At 34.8% G+C, this 25,997-nt stretch overlaps 1 protein-coding gene across 3 annotated transcripts in view; it reads right to left on the minus strand.

Moving 5' to 3' along the window:
* Positions 1-5,319: 5,319 nt before the first annotated feature.
* Positions 5,320-25,997, minus strand: part of LOC123312289 (transcription factor GATA-4-like) — a 94,092-nt gene continuing 73,414 nt past the window's right edge. For 2 of the 3 annotated variants that reach the window (XM_044896643.1, XM_044896646.1), the window contains exons 6-9: positions 10,735-10,910; positions 8,971-9,135; positions 8,297-8,489; positions 5,320-6,885 (exon numbers count right to left, since the gene is read on the minus strand). In XM_044896643.1, coding sequence (XP_044752578.1) covers positions 6,593-6,885; positions 8,297-8,489; positions 8,971-9,135; positions 10,735-10,910 — 827 coding nt within the window. In that variant the 3' untranslated portion in view covers positions 5,320-6,592. Of the gene's footprint in view, positions 6,886-8,296; positions 8,490-8,970; positions 9,136-9,895; positions 10,012-10,734; positions 10,911-25,997 lie in introns of all 3 variants that reach the window. The other variant, XM_044896645.1, reaches the window with a different exon arrangement.

Consider the following 25,997-nt stretch of genomic DNA (forward strand, 5'->3'; position numbering starts at 1 on the left):
CATGTTGCCTTTAATGAATACTGAAGGTGACATCCTACCATGAGCAATAGCCTATATACCATAATTCCGACAGTGCGATGCACATGCCTTTCCACACAAAAAATAGGATCTCGTCTTCCATCCTTGGACGGCCATCATGCATGGCCCAAAAAAATCTATCCAAGTTCAGCTTTTTTCTGCACCAAGACAGTTGCTCTTGAAGTGCGGTCGTTCTTCTGACTTCTAGCTCTCCGTGTACGCAGTCCCTGAGAACAATCTACTACCGTTTTTACAGTAGATGATATTTTTATTGCTTCAATTAGACCTCGTTTCGCAAATGAAGGATAAGGATGATCTCAAGTTGTGAGAGTTCGATACAACTAGTTCCGTATCTTCTTTCGCAGATACTTGATATCCTTTCAAGAAATTTTGTCCTTAGTAACGTGTGAAACTCCAAAGTATGGCATGCCTGATGATATCAGGGGCATTCCTCTATTCCTCTCTATTCAAACTACAGTCGTGGAGATGCAATTAGACAAATTCTCCACATTTTCGTATGAGGAGACATAAGACCAAGAACTCGTTGAGTCTTAGACAGCTTAGCTCTGAATGACCCGTGCAGACTAGTTTCCGTGTATCGAACCAGCTGCTAGCCGAAATCAAAGGATGATGAGGTACTGGACATGAAAACTTAGATGACTCGATCTGTTATAAGGACCTCTAAGAAATCGCCTCCGGGACTGTGATTACTTCTGAGGTCAATGGCCGCAGGTAGCATTTCAGGCGGAAATGTATGCCCTTTACCTTTGTATAGCCACCAGCTCTTTTTCCTCGACTTGTAGCGAAGGTCAATAAAAGCCTTGACGAATGGTCAAGCTTCCGTGAGAAGATTTATCTCCTGGACACTAATCTTCAAGAGAACGAGATTTCGCATGCGCAGACCAGAGAAGGCGCGAACGCAGTGGTTATTAGTCTGGAATTAGAGTTACCTATTAATTCCATGGTGAAGGAACATGGACAGATGGATAAGATGAAAGGTCCTCGGCGTAGGCGACAGAATCTGCGGTATTCACATAAGGCTTTTTCTGGACATTCCGAAAACACATCAATTATTGGTTGAATTCTGTAAAATAACTCTAAAGATCTCTCATAGCTGTTTTGATGGGATCATGGGATGGGTGAACTCAAAGATCACCTACAAAAATTGTTATCGTCGAAGAAACCCTTCGCAGGCCTCGCAAAGAAAGAAACCAGTGACCATACCCCTTGTGACTGCTCGACGGAAGACAGGGTCAGGCTTTTGAAACCTTTATTGGTTCTCTTACGCTGCATCTAGAATAGCTCAGCTCAACTGATCTTCCACTAAAAAAATCTCTTTTCTTAAGAAGATGGGCTTTGAAAGTAAGGTCTAGCTCAATGAGGTTGTTTCCGAGCGACAATGGACAAACGTGGCTTAATCCTCTAAATTAAAGCCTTACCAGAATCTATATGGTTTGATGCACATGTCTCGTAGCAGGAAACAGAACCCTTCGAACGATTTTAATTTGCCGTTAGGTATAGGGTCATCAAGCATCCCCAAACAAAATTAGAAGTCATCACTGAACACCACCTTGATTTCAAGACAAGTAGGTATCGTTCATATTGTTCAGAAAATCAAAGGTTTCAATGGCATTGGGTATTAATGTCAACTTTTGGTTGAATACCCAATGATAATGCTGAGAAGCTGAATTTGAGCTAAGACCTCAGTAACAAATGCGAATATACACGTAGAATAATAGAAAGATTGAAATATTTTGCATTTCATCATAAAAAGCAGTGATGAGAAAAAAACAGAATATAGTTGAGAATATCAATTCAAAATAATCATTTTCAGTTCTATATTTATTCGGTCAACAGTATCTTTTTAGTTGGCAGCTGAATTTTGCAGCATTTTTATGACATAGTGCATGCATAAATGCTGACCTGCTTGACCTACCTAATTAATTGGGTACATTATTTCCATTAAATGCCATTAGAGTTTTAACAATCACGATATGAGAATTAGGGCAGGTTTTCAATTGTGAACCTCAACATAGTTGAAAAAAATGGTGGATGAGTAAGAAGCACCTCAGTGTCTCAGAACGTCACCATTTACATGGCGTTAGGATAGAGTCTTACTCCTTACTCACCAAGAGCAGCTCTTAGATTAAGGACTAATTGGACTAATATTAAGTCAGTGGCGGATTTACCATAGAGGCTGAGTAGGCTGCAGCCTAGGGTGGCAGATTTCAGGGGGCGGCAAATTTAGGGACAATTTTGTTTGCACTAATTATAGAAACTGAAATATTTGTATTTCATAGATATTTTGATATCTATCTACATCTGATTTTGCCTAAATATAAAAAAAAACTAAACAAGTAGTGCATCATTACTATTTTCCTGTTTCACTCTTATTTCGGCCGCTTTGGACTCATAGCTTTTTTGTGTTTGAAGTTACATATCTGAAACTTACCTTCTTAGTCACTTTTATACGTAGATTCAGAATCATTTTTTCCAATTCAAAAATAACAAAATGAAAGTTTGCATTTAAAAAAACGAATGTTCGCCTAATGTTTCGAAATGAAAAAATATTTGGTGCTCGTCACTGGATTCTACGTAAAAAAGGGTCTGTAGAAGGTTGAAGTTTCAGATCTGTAACTGCCAAGACAAAAAAGTTATGAGAACTTTTCGAAATTGTCAAAATTTAGTTTTTTGCTAATAACTCAAAAACTGATCCAGCTTTATGAAACCCTAGGAGAGAGTTTTATGAATTACGTTCCTATTTTATTGTCATCGTCAGTTAGATTGTGGCCATATCATACATAATATAATATGAATAGTTGCAAACAGTTCAGGGGTTGATTCAAAGAGTAGGGAAGGTCTTTTTTCTTTTTTTGTGCCCCTGTCTAGAAACAGCCCCCGAAAAGCAGTTTTTGATTTTTTTTATTGAAAATCAATAAAATTTCACGTATTAAATCAAGCAGATATTTCATACGGGCGGGAAGGCATTGAAAAAATTTTGGTTCTGTTTGTCTATGATAGAAAGGGGTAGAAAGATCTATTCCTGAAAATTTCATCTTTTTGGCGTGGAGGGAAAAGAAATAGCTGAAAATTCAAGACGAAGAACAGTTTTTTCTGAATAACTCAGAAAATATCCACTTTAGGGCAAGGGTGTGATGCATACACTCACATTATTTTTTAACGAAGATTCAATATCTGCCATAAAAAAATGGGGTTCTAATTTGAAAAAATTGATTTTTCACGATTTTGTCATCCCTAACTTTGAAAGCGATTTTTTCACCCCCTGTATCATGAATCGCGATTTCGATTTTTAAAGTGGATACATCAATCTTACATCTTGAAAAATCCCAAAATTGAAAATTTTCCATCCAAAAACCTCGAAGTTATTCCTGTTTCAGCGGAGCTCTATTTTCGATTTTTTTTTCGAATTTTCCCGCTCAGAGAGAATTTTCCAACCAAAACTGAAAAATGTTACTTCAAAATAACTTGAAATTTTCTAAGGAATCTATTTCTGCAATAAAAAATGGTGTTCTAATTTGAAAAACGGAAGTTGACGTCATTTCCGGGAAAACCGGAGGTGCTCATGCCTTGAAAATATTTTAGATTTCATCAGCATCGTGAAATACTTATAAGTGCTGAATTTCATGAAAATACGTTCAGTAGTTTCCCGTATAAATATGGGTGAGGTTCCTCGTGAAAGACCCTGTATATAGTGTGCCATACTTAATGACAATAATTTTTTTTTTCGCTTGATATAAAATATATGTATTCTATTTTAAACTGTGTGCCCAATAAAAATAATTTAATTACGTTTACTGAATGTATATCACTGTGTGACTAATATCAATTAATATATTCACAACTTCGGCTCATTAGAAGTCTACGACTAAATTTTATTTCATTCTGAAATAAACGTTCTATTTCTTGTGAAATCTCAACTTGCGTTGTGAAAATGATCTGGAAACTCGGGAACTGACACATAGATTCCCTATGTCAGAATAATTATGAATAGTTATTAGGACCAAAGTGTACAAATCTCAAAGTTACATTTTCACTGACACAAATATCAATCTCTGGAACAAAATCAATAACAAAATTGATTTGCCTGCGTAAATTCAATGCACTAATTTGTCAGGAGTAAATCAAGAAGAAAAAATTGTTGCCTGACAATGAATTGAAAAAAGCAGTTTTGAGAAATTGGCTTGGCATCTTTAGGGAAAAATTATCGAACACGTCATTGTGGAGTTATGAAATGAAACAGCCTCCATTGTCTCCTCATCTACGAATCCAGAGTTGTAGTTTGGAAATGAAATAATCCCGAAATCGTATTTGGTGAGGAAATGACCTTCAATCGTAATTTTGTGAAACGAGAAACAGATCTCCAGAATAGCCTTATATGACTATGAGACTTTGGATCTTAACCTCCCTCGGAATCAGGTATTGTGTTCATTTTTAATGTGAACATGAGATTCCTTGATGTTTCACGATCTGTTTAGAGCTTCTGAGAGGTGAAATATTACACCACCTCACCTTGGTACCCATGAGAATCGGTGTAATAATAAAAAATAATATTTGAATAATCTGCCATCTTATTGAAAAGTTACTTCATTCCTTAGATGAGTTAGATTATATTGCACTACGACCACAAGGTCTATTGTGCTGTTCTTACAATTACTTCGTCTACAGCTCGCCATCCAGTTCAATATTAAAACTTCTTGGAATCATCCAACCCAGGAAGATTCGTCAGTGCTTCTCTTTCGGTTTTTTCCTTCTCCTGAAGGGGGCTTATGCTCATTTCCTGGCAAGTGTATTGGCATCTTTATCTCTTTTAATTCCCGAATGACCGGTAACCCAGACTAAACAGGCCTTATTATTTTTGCCTAATTCGTTGAGTTTTCTTCGCCACTTCCACACTTCAAAGTCTTGAAAGTTTGTATATGTGATGATCCAGAGTTCGACTTTGAGCAATGGAGGAAATTTTTTTTTCAACTGAGTTTAGTTTCGAAGACTTCCATTCACAAGATTGTTCAATGTTACACAAAGCAAATCAAAGGTTTGTAGTCGCGGTATCTGAAAGAACATGGAAGATTTCCATTGCTCTTGATTTTTCGAAAGAAGCTGGATACAGTTATTTATGAATTTTCTGGTTCTTCTCACGAAATGGGCCATCACAGGTTTCGGTATTGGAGTGAAAGAGTACGTATCCCATGAAAATTCAGCATATTTCCTATGTTGCAGAATGTGCATTGCTCAATGAAGAAAATGACTTGCGGTGTTCAGAAGTGAAATTAAAGGACAATATTATTTTTTTCTAATTTTATTGGTTTACAACATCAGTAAATAAAGATACAAATCTCTACAAACATATTTCTTCAACTACAATTAAATATTTACAATATTACGATATTCAGGAAAATGGAATTTCAGAATAAGTAATAATGATATACTGTGAGTTTTAGCCTCCGGTATAATCTTTATGAACCTTAAACTTAACGTTGATTAGATTTTACACTCGTTGGAGACTCACAGAAGATACTCTGCCGTCTCTTGTTCTAACCTAAAAGTGCAAGTAGGTAGTAAATCAGTCGAAAAACGTGTTTTGTTTAAATTATTGTATGTACAAATTAACAAAATACGTTTTTTTATAAGAGATAACAACAACTCACGTCTTTGGTTAATGAAAATGTCATGAGTAAAGCATTTATGTCATTTATAGATAAACAGAAAATAATGTGATCTCATCCTACCATATATACAATAATAAAAATAAAAATATATTTTGACGATTATTTACAAAATTGATAAAAGTCATGAATCTAGTTAAATTACAATACTTACAATAAAAAATTAGACTGACACAGAGATTGTTGGATATATGGATTAATTTGGATGAAACCCAAAAATAGATTTATCACAATAGTTTCGAATTCTACGAGTACTTTTTACTTAATATTAGGTAAAGTGTGAAATTCTAAGTGATGTCTGAGGATTCAAATTTTGTAGATCACAATGATGAAAGCATTTGGTTTAACGTTCGAAATTAAGTTTTTTTTTCAATTAAGTTCACCCAACTTATCCAAGTACAAATTTAATAGTTTCATTTTATAGATCAAAATGATGAAATGAACTGAAAAATTACTGTAAAAGAATTGGATACTCTCTATAATATAGCAATTGTTCATTCAGAAAAATATTTGAATAATTTAAGTCATGGATATAATATATTAATTACAGTTTCAATTCGAGTAAGTATGATTAAAAATTGTGGAACTTGACTGTTTTACACTACAGATATAGGTCTGGCGTCTGGCCTATAACGGAGATCACAGATCCGTTGCTTCTTGGCCGAATATAAATGAAATTAAAATATTTGGAATCCATCAAGGTTCCGTTCGAGAAATACGCGATTTAGTTGCAACGGAGGTAGCGTTCGAATTTTCAAGATAAGTAGCTCCTTCAGTTATGACTAGCAAAAACGTTAAATCCAACATTTTCAAACACGACTCGAAGATCCTTCTGTTCAAAGTACGTACAAATACGTTGAGGAATACCAGCCTATATAAATTACAGTCATTTAAACCCCAGATGACATAGAGACAACTGTAGGTCGATCGGTTTCATCGTTGATGACGACTTTTCTGTTATTATTGTTGTTCAGGACTATGTGAGAGTTTGGGCTCGGAGATTGATTTTCCGAATGGGGACTCGGTGTAGATTGTTGGAGGAGGGTGGTGTAATAGTCATTGTTGTTGAGCTGGGGGGAATTTTGCGTCGTGTAAGGCGAATGAGGGGCTTGATAGACATATGAAGTGGCCTGAACGTGGGGTAGGTGACTGAGGCCGGACACTGATCTGAGATCGGAGTAATCTGAAAAAAAAAAAAATGGTTATTTAATGAACGAACATCGACAACTTTCAATGAAGGGTTTGGAGTTTCTGAATCTGTTCATCTGGGAAAGGATGTGAATAGAGTATCTATACTCCATTCACATTTATTTTAGCAGTCGGTTGGCCATGAAATAATTTTCTCAAGTTTCTGTAACTAGAACAGAGTAAGGTTGGCACTCATGAAATGTCGTTAATGTCATAACGCTGTTGCCACAACTAATATCAATTTTTATTACGAAAATGCCGAAAGTGATTGAAAAGAAAGACAGGGTTTCAGGAAGTGCTATTTAGAATTCAGGTCCGCTCATTCAAATAGTTATACCCTGATATTCTAAAATCCACAATACGTCAAACGGTAGCGAACATATTCAATGTAAGAGAATTTATATAATGTTCCATCTGAATCTAAACGACTTGTATTTCAGCTGAATATTTCCACAATCAGAAAGATTGGGAATAAAGAAGATGACAAAGAATTTTCTCCTATTGGGAGACCCAAAAAAGTGGTGGCATTTGAGAATTTTATGTGAGTTAATTAATGCGAAAAGTTTACTACAGGATTTTCGATGAATGTCATCGTATAATAAGTTCCCGAAAATTGATTTTTCTATTTTTCATTTGACTTATCCTGTACATTGTAAATGTCTTAAGGTACCAGTAAATATCTACCTGATTATTATTATTATTATATCAATGTATTAAGATGAACAGCCACAAATACGAGCCAGTTTTCCTGTTAATTGTTTATTCAGGTGAAATTTTTGTTCAAAGGTGAAGTTCATCTTGACTTGACACTTCCTTTAATTCATTTTACTTATATTGATGCAAGATGATTTTCGTTGAAGAATTTAACATTCTTGTAATTTGTAATTGTTAATTCCTTCGGGAGATACCCATTCCCAACCACTGCATCATATGCATTTCATCTTCGGGTTAATATTTTTGAAATCTACATCTGATGTAACGTATTCAAACTTTAGCCAAAGAAGATAACGAACATTAACTCTCCTCAAGCTAGTGCATATAATGATATTATACTATACCTCTTGTATTTTCCATGCAAATAACTGGATTTGGTATGCCTTCAATCAGTTTGTATAAACTTCAATTATGTTCGTCACATATTTTCCGAAGAGATTCGACATTGTGATAAAATACGTAATAACAAAAACTTTTACGTATAACGGGCAACATAGCGTTGATTTAAAACCCTAAAATGTTTTGACAAGGTTCATTCAACTCCACATGTTCGTACTATACAGAGTGAAATCTGTCAAATTTCCATGGCCAACCGAGTGCTAAAATAACAGTGAATGTAGTACCACCCAAGTGGAATCAATGAAATTCGCTTCTAGAACTATATTATTTCCCCATAAAGTTTTCGGACTTACCTAATCCACCAGTATGTTCCATTTTAATCGCAGACAGGTTCTGCTCTAATTTGATTGGAGGTACTGATTGCCTATTTACAGACTGCATCTGATTAGCAGTCATGGTAGGAGCTTGTTGTATCCCACTTCTTGGTGATGGAGTTGCTTGTTGTTGTTGTTGACCCTTACTCCCTTTGGGCTTCCTTTTTCTCGTCTGCAAATATTGATGAATACATATAACACATTCAATCTATAATGTCGCGAATTTATATTCGAGTACTGAATGACGAATTCAATTAAGTCCAAAATATGTAAGTTTTATTCAGTTGCAAATTGGCGAATGCGTATCTGAATAAAGTGGCTTGGTAATCATTTTTCAATATAGGATTTATATCCCACTTCTTGATAAAGGAGCCGACGATCGTTGATGTTGATCACTCACTTTAGGTTTCCTTTTCGGACTAGAAATCCCGAATCTATCATGTCCCGGGTTCAAAAAAGTTTAATCAGTTGCAAATTGGCGAATGCGATCTTTTAAAGTGGCATAACAGATCTCGGTGACACGAATTAAAGTGAATAGTAATCGACTGTTATTATCACCAGACTCGTTCATGATTGTCGCTTGAAAAATCAATTTACAAACTTTTCGAAGAGAACAAAAGTATGTGTGAATGAAATATTATAACTTTACTAACCTGGATGCTATCTTTTTTCATCGCCAGAGGTCTGTCGATGCCGTGCAATTTGTAATATAATCCACATGCATTGCACACAGGTTCGCCGCATGTGTTTCTTCGCCATAAGGACGTAGTGCTGGTCCTACAGTTTGTACAGGTTAATCCAACCCTTCTGGAAGCGGACTGTACAACAAAAAAAGAAATTACAATTCCTGTAATGAAATTTTTATTTTGCATCTGAACTGAAGCAATAAAAAAAAAGGAAATGAAGATGATAAAATTCTCACAAAATATTCAAAGAAGAAGTTATAAACTTTTTAATTATCTACAGACAACTGTAGATGAGAGATTCATATTGCTTCAATCTAGATGTAGTCCAAAATAATAATGCTTGGAGTGTATTCAGTAATAATCATGCTACTGAAGACGACTAAGATGATTTGTTGTGAAAGCTTAATTAACTACTAATGGATGTGAATACATAGGATACGGCCCCATTTATTTGTTAATATGTGTTTTTGGTGAAAACTACTACGTAAGGTGGAATTAGTAAACATGCAAAGCTTGGAGGGAGCAAATCAGGACTGTAAATCATTCATAATAAAAATAATCAACAAGTTTTCAGTTCTTCCCAAATAATTGACCACCAACCTGTTGTGCTCCCTACCAGGGTATATTGGGGCCACCGCACACTACAGAACTATCAACTACTTGTGTAGTTTTTCAAAGCTGAAAGGTTCGGACTTGATAACTATAAGTGCGTAGCAAAAAATCGCACAATGAACCAAAATAACGCTCAAGTAAAAAATAATTTTCGAAAAATTTTCCAAAACTAAACTAAAGCTAAGCCTACATCTTGTTTCTACTTCGAGGTAAAATTCTGACAAAGTGTGAGGGATGTTGAGGGGGATTAAATAAGGGAACTTTTAGAGTTGTGACCTACCAAACGACGAGTGGATTTTTCTTCGGTTGTGTGCATGGGGGCACGCATGGCCCCATTATACCCATAGTAACTCTTGTAGGGATCAGGTACACCCCCGTGCCCCGGCTCCGCCGCCACTGTAACAACGCAAAAAGATATTTGTAACTTTGGTATGCATAAACGTTTCCTGTCTGAACCGGCTTTACTTAGCAGCTTTGCCTCGCACAGTGGGGGTGTTGTTGCTTAGCAATCACATAATTACCCATATGGTCGACAGAACGGCATTCTATGTCAGCAGAATATGACCGTAACGAAGTTTAAAGCATCGAGTTGATACGGTTAGTTTATTAATTGAGAGTAAACGGCGTTTTGAAGATTGAAGATTTTTCATGGAAAATAGGATGAAGAAAATCAGTAGATTTATATCCCTTTATTTGGATCATATCTAGTTCCATGAAAAATTTGAGAACATACTGAAATACGTTTACCACATGAAAGCAAAAATTTACTGATGAAATTTGAGCGGACAATTCATAGGAAGTGAAAGTGAAAGACTAATTTGATTTTGCAATTATTCAGAAGTTCAGTAAAAGAGCAAACAAAAAGAGATGAACAAAGAGAGTTATAAAATGAAAAAATGGTAAGGGTAAACGACTATTCTCTAGTTTTTGATATTTTTTCTGGTTGTCTCTTACATTTGTAGACTCTGTTTACTCTGCTGGTATCTCGAGAAAACTGTCGATGACGTGTCATTTTTCATAGAATGCCATCCTGTGGAACCACAACCTTGATGGTAAAATGGTTATTAATAAAAACTCAAATGCATCAAGATAATCAACATAAAATCTGTCGTTCTGTACCAGTCTACGAGGCTGCTTCACAAGGGGCCGGTTCATTCCATTCATCTTGTGGTAGAGACCACAAGCATTACATAAGTAGTGCCCTGTACCATCTCTTCTCCAGAGGGGGGTGTCAATTGCGCCGCAATTTACACACTCCCTGCCCTCAGTGAAATACTCTGCAGTACGGGCGTCGACTGATTGCGAAAAATAAAAAAAAATAGTACACCACAAATTTTTTGACAGCGAATTCGTTGTAAATATAAACTAAAAATTCAGGCTGTGAAAAATGAAAAATTGTGTGCATAATATCTATATATCAATGTGTCAAATTCAATTCTGAGATAGGACGAATCCCAGGGTAGATGAATCGAAAAATGTTCGAGAAACCATAGCCTTAGAGCAGAAATTTTTATGGTAGCAATGCGAAAGACATTGAAAAACAAAAAAAACAAATTTATGGCAACCAAAATTTCGAATTAATCCACAAAAGTTTTTGGTGAAAATAAATTTAATAGCGAATAACAGAACGAATGAAATGAATGTTAATTAAATTCTACCGTCGAAAAAACTGTAAGAAAATGTAACATTTGAAATAAAAATATTAACGAATCTAACAAATTGTTTTTAAAATGATGAACCAATTTCTTCATTGCATTTTTCACCACAAAAAACTTCAAGGATCTTTCTATAAATGCCTTGTGGTGAAAAACAATTAAAGCACTCCAATGATAATTGGATTCTGTTTTTTCTTCAAGATGAATAATAATTTTTAATCAAACAATTTCAAACATCTTCATTTTATAACCAAAACCTTCTTCTTTTTCATTCTTAACTTTATATCATTCGATATGTTTTCGATAACACTTCAAAAATATCAATCAGCGTATGCCATTGACCATAAAAATGCATAATAATAAATATTCGAACAGAATTAGTTTAACTATATTTGATAAAGAAGTTGATTGATTAAAAAACCTCAATGACCAAATCAACTTCAGAAACAAAAGTTCTATATATTCCAGGCATAAAAAGTTAAGTCACCATTAAAAAAACTCAACAACCCTCTATCCTTCGTAGAGGGTGTATGGTAAACTTCTCAATTTCACCTGAATTCATAATAAAACTTGACAATTTTTAGCATTTTTCCACGAAATAGTTAATACCGAAGATATAATTTTGTCTCATTTCTTATACTTATAATATGTAAGTATACAGTGATCATTGTGATGACTGTATTGCCTTATCATTATTCAATAACTATTAATAGAATTGATTTAACTGTCAAATCACGTTAAATAAGAACAGTTTTCTAACGTAGCCGTAGAAAAACATATTTTTCGAAGCCATTATTAATTATTGCAGTCATTCTTCCGCCACATATACCGGATGTTTCCATTGTATTGTTCTTCCAATCAATCGGCGATATAGTGTGGCGAATCAAATCAATTCCTACTGAGCGTAAGTCTTAATGAAAGTATGAATTGCTGGAATCGTACAACCGGAAGATGATAACTAGACTTGCGGATTACAAAGTGCTAGGTAACAAGTCTTTCCCCTGTCATTTATTGATAAAAATTATTATTAGATCTTGGTGCTGTTTACGAGAAGGGTCGGATGTGGAATAAGGAGCGATAACAATGATTTTAAACAGTTCATGTACTTGTGATATCTTGACGGACAGTACGAAACCTGAACAATATACATATTTCAACAGTAAAAGAGTTTGATAACGCTGATATGAATATGTAATTATGGAAGATGATTTCATTGTTTATTTTCATTCAGCGTAGGAACTGTTCGATCCCCCAATATTTTGAAATTGACCGTTTCAACCAAAAATCACCATAATTTGAAAGTTTTCCTTCAAGTAATTTTCATTTTAGCCAATCCTGATCGGAACAGACTGATTGGAAATTTTCTACGAATTATATAAAAGCTTCTCCTACGTGTTGAATATACGGAAGTAGAAAATGAATAAAATACGAACACAATGAGTTTGATCGTCCGTCATTTTTGTTTGTGTGTATCATACGTTTAATGCTGAGGAATCTCTGGTGTGTTCAACGTGCTCATTTGAAGCGTAGACTGATGGCAACTTTGAAGTGATTACGAGAACTTTAGCATATTTAAATTGATTCATGCGAACAGTTGAGGAAAATCACACGCATTCATCGTTAGCGGTTCTCCAATGAGGAAATCGTTCATTTAACCGCATTATCGATAAATCAGAGTCGATAAAAATTGGCATAGAAGTTTTCTTATGTAAAAAATAAGTCTAGAGCTCCAAAACTATTTATACTGCATACTACTTACATCGAGTATTACCAGATTTAATAAAAATCTCAAGATATACGTATTGATGAAAATATTATGTCTATTATACAGGGTGATTCATAACTATTGGCACATAGGCTGAGGGCAGATTGTTTGGACCATAATATGGCGATAGGACCAAATATACCTCAATAAAATATTGCAGTGGAAAAAGATAGAAGGCTTTACAGTTGAATTTTTTATAAGGGGACAGAATAATATTTTCTTCGAAGTTCGAAAGTCATTTATTAAAAGAATTAGAAAAGGCATAAAAGTCAGAGGAGGCTACGTAGAACATTTAATTAAAGTTTATTCTCTTTTTATGTTACATCGTTTTTAATTATGCTTTATCGTCGAAATAAATGAATAAAATAAATAAATCGTTACAAATATACAGTGAAATTATTAGCAAAAAACGAAAAAAAAAATTCAACTCCTATCCTATCCTATCGCCATATTTTGGTCCAAACAATCTGCCCAATAGTTATGAATCACCCTGTATTTATCTCTGATTGGCCGAAGGTGGTATAATATATATAAGTTTTATCAGAAGTAGCTGTATGATATTAGCTAGGTAAGTTTTTCACATGAACATTGACACGAAAGTTACTGAGTTATACTACTATTGTGGCCATTTTTGTTACCCTTTTAATTTAGACTACTTCGATTACAAAATCATCATAGATACAAGGTACAAGGTGTGTTAGATAAAGCACCTCAACCTCATAATACTATGAACCTATTGTTTTTCCTTCAAAAGCAAATGTTTTCAAAAAAATTGTGTTGCAGATACATCTTATACAGGGTGAGTCTTTGATTCGTACAAATATTTCTTGAGGTGAAAAAAAACACTTTTTTCCTTTGCCATTATTATCAGTTTAAAAGATACAGACTGTTAAAAAACCATAAAAAATGAATTTCGGAATAGAGTTTCTCATTTACTTGATAAATCTTTTTCAAACACAAGATATCACCCACTTCTTCGAGTTTTCGCATTATGAAGATGCAGTACCATAAAAATACTAAAAATTCCAAGATTCCAACACTTGAAATTAAGTTGGACGCTATCTCATGAATATTTGAACATTTCTAGAAAATGTATTCTACATATTTTCTCGTATAATGCGTCGTTTTTGAGTATCAATGTTCAAAAATAAAAAATATCTGTAAAATTCGAAACATTGGGTACTTTGGCTGAATATAACTATAATTAAAAATTCAGAGATGGGTAGTATCACAGATTTAGCTAGTTATTCTGAAGGTAGATAATTTTGTTTTTGGTGGCAGAGCTCATTATTAAAACCTAAAATGAGCTATATCTTTTTGTCAGGGCCGAATTTGAAAAAATGGTATAGGAATAACGTGTTTCTTTTGACCTCAAGAATCGACTGTTGAAAGACTTTTACGAGTCAAAGACTCACCCTGTATGAAAGCGGTAATTCTGAAGATTATATTTATATTTAATACTTGATTGTTTGAAATCGAAAAACTCATGAAGCGCTTGTAAATTCTCTTGGTCGAAGCCAATGAATATCTACCGCTATTCTGATCAACTCCCAAGATATATCTGCTTTGCATCTTGTTGAATAATTGTGGATGTTCCGAATTTCTGACCACCCCAAAACAAATCCGCTTATCCAGGACTAATAATAAGCCATTGTGGGTAATATTCGCGATTTTTTCGAACTGAACCGATACAGTGTTTACTCTTTCTCTCAATCATTTATCGCCCACCAATTATGTCCATTTCTCATTCGAATGTTTTGGTAAGATAAGTTTCCTAGACTGGTGAATGGAACCGTTGGTGACAAATAACGGCCTGTGACGAAGAATCTGATCGCAAACAGTCCTCGACTATCCCGATAACGGCGATTGTTTGAAAATAAACCGATGCAATCGATAAAGCCCCGATCATCATCGCGAACGTTTGTTTTCGTTGCGTCGAAAAGAAAAGCAACATGGAGACAATGGCTCTATTGACAGCCGAGACTTGCTGATTCGCGAAATGGGATTTCTGAGAAACATCGTTGTGGCGAATGAAGGTATGCATCAGCCAGGGAGGGGTCCGTATGGGAAAGGTATCCGTTCCAGACATTCAATATGCCGCGAGGAAAAGAATACCGGGATCATCGTCGCGGGAATCCTTGAAAGCGAGAAATTGAAGTGGTAGCAGCCTTCTAGCGAACCTGAGATGACCACGGTACGTGTGCGAAGGTGGCACACGTGAAATCCGTCATGTGAAAATGTTTACCTGATACATTTCGTCGCCATACATCCAATTCAACATTACTTGTTAGTAGAATGTATACTCCATTCACATTTATTTTAACGGTCGGTTGGCCATGAAATAATTTTCTCAAGTTTTTGTAACTAGAACGGAGTAAGGTTGGTACTCATGAAATGTCGTTTATGTCATAAAGCCGTTGCCACAACTAATATCAGTTGTTATTACAAAAATGCAGAAAGTGATTGAAAAAGAGACAGAGTTTCAGGAACTGCTATTTAGAATTCAGTTCCGCTCATTCAAATAGTTATACCCTGATATTCTAAAATCCACAATACGTCAGACGGTAGCGAACATATTCAATGTAAGAGAATTCATATAATGTTTCATCTGAATCTAAACGACTTATATTTCAGCTGAATATTTCCACAGTCAGGAAGATTGTGAATGAAGAGGATGACAAAGAATTTCCTTCTATTGGGGACCCAAAAAAGTGGTGGCATTTGAGAATTTTATGTTTGAGTGAATTTGAGTGAATTAATGCGCAAAGTTTACTTCGATGAATGTAATCGTAGAATAAGTTCCCGAAAATTGATTTTTCTATTTTTCATTTGACTTATCCTGTACATTGTAAATGTCTTAAGGTACCAATAAATACCTAAATATTATTATTATATCAATGTATTAAGATGAACAGCCACAAATACGCGCCAGTTGTCCTGTTAATTATTTATTCATGTGAAATTTTTAAGTGAAGTTCATCTTGACTTGAAACTTCCTTTAATTCCTTTTACTTATATTGATGCAAGATGATTTTTATTGAAGAATTTAACATTCTTGTAATAATCTGTTAATGTCTTCGGGAGATACCCATTCCCAACCACTGCATCATTTGCATTTTATCTTCGGGTTAATATTTTTGAAATCTACAACTGATGTAACGTATTCAAACTTCAGCCAAAGAAGGATAACCAACATTAACTTTCCTCAAGCTAGTGCATATTATGATATTATGCTGATCTCTTGTATTTTTCATGCAAATAACTGGATTTGGTATGCCTTCAATCAGTTTGTATAAACTTCAATTATGTTCGTCACATATTTACCGAAGAGATTCGACATTGTGATAAAATACGTAATAACAGAAACTTTTACGTAGAACGGGCAACATAGCGTTGATTTAAAACCCAAAAATGTTTTGACAAGCTTCATAACCCCACATTTTCGTACTTTACAGAGTGAAATGTGTTAAATTTCCATGGCCAACCGAGTGCTAAAATAAAAGTGAATGGAGTACATTTGATATATAGGTATTTTTAATTTTTACCCCAGTAATAGAAAGCATTTCCTCTGACTTGCGTCAATTACTATATTTTCAGTCTAGCAGCAAAAGTGAAGGAGGTGATTCCTCGTCTGAAAACATCAATATTTCGTGGATAAACATGGTGTCTGCGATATAAGGTGTCAAAAGTTTTTCAACATTTTCAGGCTGATTTTCTTCGTTCACAGCATTAGGCCAAGCAAACATTTCTTTTTGGCAAACACACTAGGTTTCCGAATCGGCTCTGTTAAAAATTTACAGGCTTGCCAAAATGTGAGATTTCGCATATCATAAAACCATTACAATTTCCTTGTAAGATTTCACCATTTTTCCTCAAAACAAGGCGACCCTTGCAAACAACAATCTTTATCGAAAATCGTTCCTATGGTGTAAAATGAATTTCGATTAACATGATTCCATGATTGTTTTCAAGACGTGCTATCTTTTGAGTGGATAAATTGTGAAACATCATAAAATATAACTCGGACAATTGAAACTCTTTGGAAATTGCACAAATGAAGGAATAGGAGAATTTTCATGACCCCAATATTTTTTTCCGTTTCTTTCCAGCCATGGACTGAACTCTCCAAGTGAGTTTTTCATGTAGATAGAATTCAGAAAATAAATGGAGCTGAAATTGAACTTGCTTCTACTGTTATCAAACCGAACTTTCTATCGAATCCCACCATAAAATGCCGGTCACACTCGTCGAATTACATTCGAGCTCATATAGTTCAACAGTCTTATAAGAAATACTGGTTAAATGGCACTCTCTCTAGACCAAACTGGCAAGAAATGGGAAAAATCGAAGATAATCGAGGCGACAACCAAGAACACTACCTGAAAAAGTCTATTCGTGTTTTGAGAGAGTTCCTTCTAATGTTCCTCGAGATTATCAGGCAAAGTCTAGATAACTTAAAATGTTTCGTTGGTAAAGGAGTAATTAGGGAGAAAAGATGAGGAAAATAAATCGTGACTTATTTCCTTCCTCCTTCGATGAAAGAATGTGATCCAATAGTAAGAATTGTGGAATATAAAGCTACATTTTTCATTATTCAGAAAGAAGCAAAGAAAAAACTATACCCGCTTCCCAAAATTTGTACACCCCCATATGAATGTACGCTTTTTCATACATTTTTGTATTTCATTCAGAGCACCTATCAGATTTAATTTTAGCTGTGCATATCCATTCATTTTGAGTTTCCCTGTATAATAATAATATGTTCCTTCTCTAGAGTGAATCTACATGAGCGGATAAAAATGTCAATTATTAAGTGAATGGGTATAAAAATTCAAAACTTCATTAATTTCATCATCCAAATTTCACTCTGTCGTTTACTCCAAAATAATAAACAATACTCCAGCTCTTCGACAAAGGTTGACGAACATTTTGATGTTTTCAAGGGGATATTTCACCTCTCTAAGCGAAGACTCACATAAAGCACTCCAAAAGTTTGATGAACAATTATTAAACAATAGCCATTATGTTCCAATTTATTGAAATGATCGGATTTTACTACGAGTCGTAGTTGATGAAGTTTATGAAGTCTTCATCGAATCATCCATTGGATGAATCACCTTATGAGGCATGTTCCGTTGTAAGCATTGGAATAGCGTAATTAAATGAGGAATTGAAACTACAACGTCGAATTTCCAAGATATTCATTTTCTTCAAGTTTGTACCATAATGGAACGCCCATCAGAGTTGATTAGAACATTTGGTCGTTTCATTCATTTTTCTAGATCTCAAAACATGAATTTTCAGAAATGTTTTTCGTCAGAAACACCTTATTTAAACAAGGAAAATTTGCGCTTATTGATTTGTTGTAACTATTTTTACTCGAGCAGATCGATTTTGATTTGAAATTAGCCTCTTTTTATGTGAGAAAATGTTATACGGCGTATCCCAAATTTGAGATATGACGATAATTGATGAATTTTTAGATGATATTTCTGATTTTTTATGACTTCTCTCAAATGGTTTATCAATTTATACATTTATACGAATCAAATTTTTATTTCTGAATTTTTTCCAACTTATAGTACATTCAAGAATTATTGACATCCCAATAGGCCAAAGTCTAGACCCAGCTTGATATCTGGTTACAAAAGATAGAACATATATAAATAACTTAGAAAAGTATTTGTAATGAAGAAATACTCCAATTCAGAGCAAATGAATCAACATTAAGAATTGATACAATTATTTTCTCAATTTGTTCGATTCAGAATATAAATAAAAGTACAAATTCGAAATATCTTTCAGTTCATAGACAAATAGGGTGAGTCTTTGACCCGTACAAATATTTTAACAGTAGATTCTTGAGGTCAAAAGAAATACTTTTTTCCTATACCATTTTATAAAGTCATTTTAAGTTTTCATAATGAGCTGTGCCACCCCTAGAAAACAAAATGACTTTCAGAATAACTAGCTAAATCAGTGACACTACCAGATCTGTAGATCTTTTAAAGAGAGTTGTTTTGAGCGAAAGTACCCAATTTTTCAAACAATACGAGAAAATATGAAGAGTACTTTCATTTTACAAAATATTCCAATACTAATTAGATAGCGTCCAACTTAATTTCAAGTGTTTGGTTCTTTGAAATTTTGTTATTTTTATGGTACGTAACTGGAAGACGTGGGTGATATCTTATGTTCGAAAAATATTAATCAAATGAATGAAGAACTATACTTCGAAATTCATTTCATTCGATAAAACCGTATGTGACACAAATAATATTTTTTTATGGTTTTCAACAGCCTGTATCTTTTAAACCGAGCCTATTCGGAAAAAATGGCAAAGGAAAAAAGTGTTTTTCTGACCTCAAGAATCTACTGTTAAAATATTTGTACGAGTCGAAGAATCACCTTGTATATTTGATCAGTGTTTATTTCCAATGTAGGTTTATGGGCTATTATCAACTTAAATTTTCTCCAACTATCCGGGATGAAAATAGTTCTTGAATAGAGTATAGATTCGATAAATTCTTCAATCATGAAATTCACTGCAGATTTCAAACCGTTTTTTTTTTAATTTGAGAAAAAAATATTCCGATTGGCTTGGAAATAATAAATTTGTTTCTTTTTCTTATTTTTCATGCAGAATTGAGAATTCTATTTAAACAAGTCAATGCATATTTATGGTTTATATTCGCCAAGTTCAAACACAAGAGCGAAACTAACTTCTGTCCTGAAGGAATCATCGACAAGGTCTCTTACGTCTCAAAAATATCCAGCGTTTGCAAACACCTTGGTATATTTCGCCATATTTTTCGGAATATCGTCTGGGTCCTTGACTTGCATACCCAGAGAGTTCTGTAGGTTAAAGTTTGCTCTCTTCGGGATTAGACGCGAAAAAAAAATCCCAATAAACCCCGAATTCCACGAAAGCGCCAAAACGCCGTTGTTGACAGGGTCAACAGTCGTACGACTCATTGGAAACGGTCTGTTGATTTTTCAAACGCAAATAGCGATCGTCCTGTTTGCCCTCGTTGAGAAAAAGAGGAAGAGAGAGATGACACGGACGGAAACGAGCCACGGGGGGTACACCGGAACACAGGAAGTGATACAAGACCACTTCAAGTCGCTCGGAATGCCTTATCGGCGAACGCACCGGGATGCGCGTGCCCCTTTCAAGCGTAATATAGGGCTATCTATACCTGTAAATGACTTTCGACTCCCGTAACGATCGGAAAAATCTTAATCTACCGTGAATGCTGGTCGGACAGGAATTTTTTAGAGTTGAGTGGATCGAATTTATGGATATCTCCGAAGGACGTCCGTCCGTGACAGTCGAGCTGGTTTCATGGCGTCGATGAGAGCATTTCCCACATTCCTCCGTTCAGAAAGATTCATCAAACCAGAAAATTTTCCATCAGTCTTCAAACGACTTCATAACAAGGAATTTCAATTTTTGTTTGTTGCAACTTATGATCTGCCTTCAGATATACAGGGTGTATTTGAAGGTGAGGCTTTTTATCAACAGAAGGTAGTACTGGTCAAAATGAAGCGTTTCATCAAAAATCACCTCTACAAAACTTTTCAAAATGACAATGTTGAAAAAAAAATTTAAGATGAGTACTGAAATAGATCCTAATACGACCCTAGACCATTTTTTAGCTGAATTATCGCGAAGCAGTGGGAAAAAACTTATGTCCTGATTTGACCATGTGGTTTCGTTTAGGATATTGGCTCGTTCGATATTTACGTGGTAATGAAAATGGAAACTTAGGATTGCCGAATTGTTATCATTATTTTTTAGTAACTTACACGATTTTATGAAATGCCTCATTTCGATACCAACTCCCAGAAGAGACTTGAGACACAAGTGTAAAAAATAGAATAATATTTCTAAAAGAAAAGAAATTTAAGCGAGATGATACATATTAATTTGCACGATACCGTCAACCATAGGAGTGATACTCAGGGATTACACCAATCTTATAATAATTTGATTTCCTTGTTCAGACAATTCAAGTGCCGTTGAGATGAACTACTGTTTAGTAGTTGTTTTGATTGATCGTTTGTGCGTCAGATGCGTGACATTGTATCTACCGTCATCCGTGTGTTATTGTTTTCTTGCGCTGTGTTATCCTAGATGCTATGTGTCAGAGTTCTTAGGATTGTTTTATTAATTGACTGTTGTTTTTAGTAAAGGTAGTTCACTTCTACTTCCTGCACATACTATGATTTTTATACAGATTTTAAACAACTAACAAAACTAGGTAAGATGCAGCTTTAATGATTTGTTGTGTTCTTGTTTCTATTATTCCTGTCTCAATTTTTAGTCTTGAGAAAGTCGAAATATATCGACGAAACGTCGACTTTGTTTTAAAAAAGTTGTTATTATTCAGTCCTAAGCCCGTGAATATCCCCTGAACATTATAATGGAAGGACGTGAAATACAAGTTGAAGAATATTTCTAAATCTCACCAATAAAATTCGTCTAAATTTTTCACAATGGGCAGCACAATCTTCTTGTTCGAACATTCCAACAATCGTCGTGAAATGGGATGAAATGAGAAACATCATAGCGCTTTTTCAACATAACTAACTTAAAGACTTTCAAGAAACTGCCTCGATATTCTAAATTTTTTTTTCACCCTAAATTGCCCGATACAGCAATTATGATTCTCTCAAAAAGTGACCCGATGCATCTAATCCGATGAACTTGGTACTGAACCATTCATTGTCCACAGCCATATGTTTATGTTTTGTTTCGTTTTTGCGGGAGTCACCTTCTACAGTCCCGTACTTGAAATTCAATGAAATTTTGTCGAACTTCCAGGGGTTGTATCTCAGCCAACTTGCATTTTATATAGAACATTTTTGGTTAAACGACTTATTCTGATGAGTTCTACGTACTGTCAAAAAAAACCTCACCTTTAAAAACAACCTGTATAGATGATAAACGGTTAAGCGGAATCTGTTTGAGTTATTTTTTCCAGAACGTTTTTTGCATCTTTTTTATGGCTTTTTTGCTACTTTTAATTGATAAGAGAAATTAGTTTCAAGTAATAAGCTGTGAAGGACAGTTGGTGTTTTTCCATATTTCCGTATTTTTTGGAGGAATAGACTCTACTTGGCGCATAAGCTGAAGGTATTCTTGACTTTATTCTACATATAAAGTTTACAGATTGGCCCAAAAGTGTTGCAACACGCCGAGAATGAAAGGTTCTTGAAATTGATTTTAGGCCTGAAATGTTTCCATAAGTATATGAAGGCAAGCCGCAAGGGTATCCAACAGACAAAAAAGTTCAGGGCATGACATTTGAAAAAATAGAGTTATTGACATTGTTTGAAAGCCATTTGAAAAATTTACGGTTCTTTCGGACCACCTTTAGAGAGATCCAAAAAACTGCAGAAGATTTGAAAACTTCGACAAAATTGTCTGCATAATGTTTCCATTTCAACATCCTAGCACAAACAAAAACGGAGATAATGACCAAAACTTAATTTTCAAATTTTGGCCTATAACTCGAAAACAAAAGAAGATAGTGGAATACAGTTGGATGGCATTATTAGTTTCTCGAAAAAACACGAACGTTATGTGCCATGCATTTTCTTCTAATTCGTTCAGTTAAAAAAGTTGTAGTTTAGGTATCACAATTTTTCCCACCCTGTACAGTTACGGGATATCCTGTAGATCAAAAAACAATAATTTTCTACAAAATATTGAACGAATTCGTCTTGACCAGCAGTGGCATAACAACACTAATTACCAAATAGCCTCCAATAATAATTCAATCACAACATCCAGCCCACCCTGCGAAGCATCACCCACATAAACCTAGTTTTCAGGTAGCACCATCAGATAACAGTTTCAAATTGGGATTGTCAAAGCTTATTCATCAACCTGATGAAGACGTGTAATCCCGAAACCCACGGGGACAGCTTCGACGGCTCGTCAGATGACGACACGACTGCAAGTCGTGAAATGCTGAATTTATGGGGGTGAACCCAGCATAAGAACCGTGGACCGGCCCTTACGCTGTAAGTTGTCAGTGTCGGCCTAAAAAATTGGCGCCACATCGCCCAGAGTATCGTATGACAGCATAAATCAGATAGATGGCCTAGATGTTGGAAAGAGACAAGATCTGGAGATTGGCCACTTTATTTTCCGAATCGATGACACGGGGGACGTGTTCAGAAAAAAAAATTTCGAAACGTTTTGTCGAGAGACAAATTACCTAGCCGACTAAATTAATATGAATGATGAATGTGGGGTATTCAAGCGGTGTATAGTGAGAGGAACTGTAAAAGTCAAATGGCACTTGGCTTTCGTACCAAGTTGAAACAACGTACGTCCAATGGCTCCAGAGAAAAGCTTGGAAAACAGACTGGGGTGGAATGTTTTTTTTTCCATAAAATGGCCAAATCGTGAGCTGTTGTACAAGGTATCCCATTTAAGGCACTTTTGGGTAGTATTCGCGATAGTGCTACTTTCTTTTTGAATTAAAAACGGTGCAAGCAAAATGTCAATGACTCTTTTGGTTTTTGAGATACAGGGTCGATTTGAAAAGCATCACACTGTTCAGATACCTCTCGTATCTCAGTTCTTATTCACATATCTCAATTCTTGATATTCAACCCTTGAAAACATAGCCTCAAACTGAAGAGCTCAGGAAGATTGATGTCAAATTTTTAACGACTTTTGTAGCAAATTTTAATAGTTAAGTACTGAAATTTCAAAAAACAAAATAGAGGTAGAGATGGAAATTTCATCCACTGCTTACATTTTACAACGATAAAGAAAATTATAGAAAACTGTGACCTTCTTCTGAATGTGCCATAATAAAAATAATCGAGAAAAATACAGAAGAACCCAGGCTGATGTTATGAGAATCAGACAGTGGTTAATACATACATCCTTATCATATCGCACGGTATATATCTGATTTGGGGACACTCAAAACCATCATAAACAATTATTCTTATCACGATACACAGGAAGTGGAAAGCATGTAAACTACTTTCGTTCGGTTATTTTAAAACATACCCTTCTCTTGTTCCACGTTCTTTTCTATCGAGGAAATTGTTCAGATAAGGACTAGACCAGCGAAAAATCGAGGTTGTGAGACCTAGCCTATAACAAGGTCAGATTGGTCTTCAGATTTCGAGGGTACCCGAGAACAGTAGCACTCTGAATAAAGAAGTTTCAACGCGGAAATTTGCATTGTTCCTTCTCTAGCTTTCCCGAGCTTTTAATGGATGGGAAATGCTGACTGCGTTATAATTCACTGTAATTAATTCTGTCCCCCAATCAGGAATTTCTGAAGTCAGGTTCCAAATATGCTGGGAGATAAAAAAATCGGATTTTAACAACGTGAGGGAGATAATAAGCTCATTTGAGGAAAAACATTATTTCTGTTTGTTAGGGACTGGATTCGATAAGAACTGGATCGATTATAATTACCTTGAGAGGAAGAAAAATGTGAAAAGTAGATCGATTCGAATGATATTATGTTATCGGAAAAAAATAATTTTACTACTACATCGGTTATAGCAGTCAATAAAATATCAACAAAATCATATTATATATCTACGACTCCCAGCACATGAGATTGAAGAATATGGTTTTCAACAGAGTCTCAAGGGCCATCCCCAAAAAAATTCACTGAACACTGAACATTCCAGGTTAGAGTGCCAAATTAATGTTTTTGCGAGCTTGTTCCTATAGGTAAGGGAGTGTTATCATTTTGCACTCTACAGGTGGCCCGAAAATGTCAATAACTCAAGGCATACCATTAAGAAAAATTGAACAAAAATTTTCAAAAATGATTAATATCAAAGAAGGCTTTGAGAGACAGAACGCAGCTCGATATCGAGTCACAAAATTATTTCTGTACTCTCAATAATAGAAACAAAATATACAGCGTGTGCAAGGTATCTATTTTGTAACGTTTCACAATTATTTCACTCAAAACAAACGAACAAATCTTTGCTTTTTGGTGTACGATGAATTTCGAATAAGATAATATAATAGATTTCAAGTTATGCTGTAGGTTATGATTTACGTGGAAAACGTATCATAGATAAGATAACTGGACTCCTTTTTTTCATAACCTTTTTTTCCGAATCAGCTCGGTTTAAAAGATACAGGCTGTTGAAAACCCATAAAAAATGTTATTTTTCTATCTCACAAACGTTTTTATAGAATGAAATGATGAATATAGCACCCACGTCTTCCAGGTTTCTCATTATGACCATTACGTACCATAAAAATACAAAAAATTCAAAGAACCCAACTCTTGAATCTAAATTGGACGCTGTCTTATGAATATTTGAACGTTTTGTAAAATAAAAGTATTCTACATATTTTCTCGTATAATGCGCAGTTTTCGAGTAATTTGATGTTGAATAATTTGAAAAATTGGGTACTTTGGCTGAATACAACTCTGTTTCAAAGATACACATATGTGAAGTGTCACAGATTTAGCTAGTTATTCTGCCAGTGGAGGCACAGCTAATTATGAAAACTTGAAATGGCTATATCTTTTTATCAGGACCGAATCAGAAAAAAAGGTATAGAAAAAAAGTGTTTCTTTTCACCTCAATATAACTGTATATACCTACTGTTGAAATATAAGTTATTGAAATATTTAAAGAAATACTCAAATCAATGGCTAATGAATCAGCATTCAAAATCGATAAAATTATATACATATTTGACATATTATAATTTCGATTCTCTTCAGCCGCCCGAGCTGTCAATAATTCTCGAAGCGAGTATAAACCCTTTCTGCTGTCTCTTCTATTTTTCTAAGTTGTTGAAGAGTAATTGTTTTCCTTTTGTTTCTTTTATAAAAATATGCCACATGTATTGAATGCAGCTCATCCAAGGGCGAGTGAGGGGCACAATACAGGCAATATGCCTAGGTGCATTTCACCGTCCGGGATGGTGTGAACATTTATCATTTATA

Source organism: Coccinella septempunctata, chromosome 4, assembly GCF_907165205.1.
Source record: "Coccinella septempunctata chromosome 4, icCocSept1.1, whole genome shotgun sequence".
Classification (NCBI taxonomy): Eukaryota; Metazoa; Arthropoda; class Insecta; order Coleoptera; family Coccinellidae; genus Coccinella; species Coccinella septempunctata.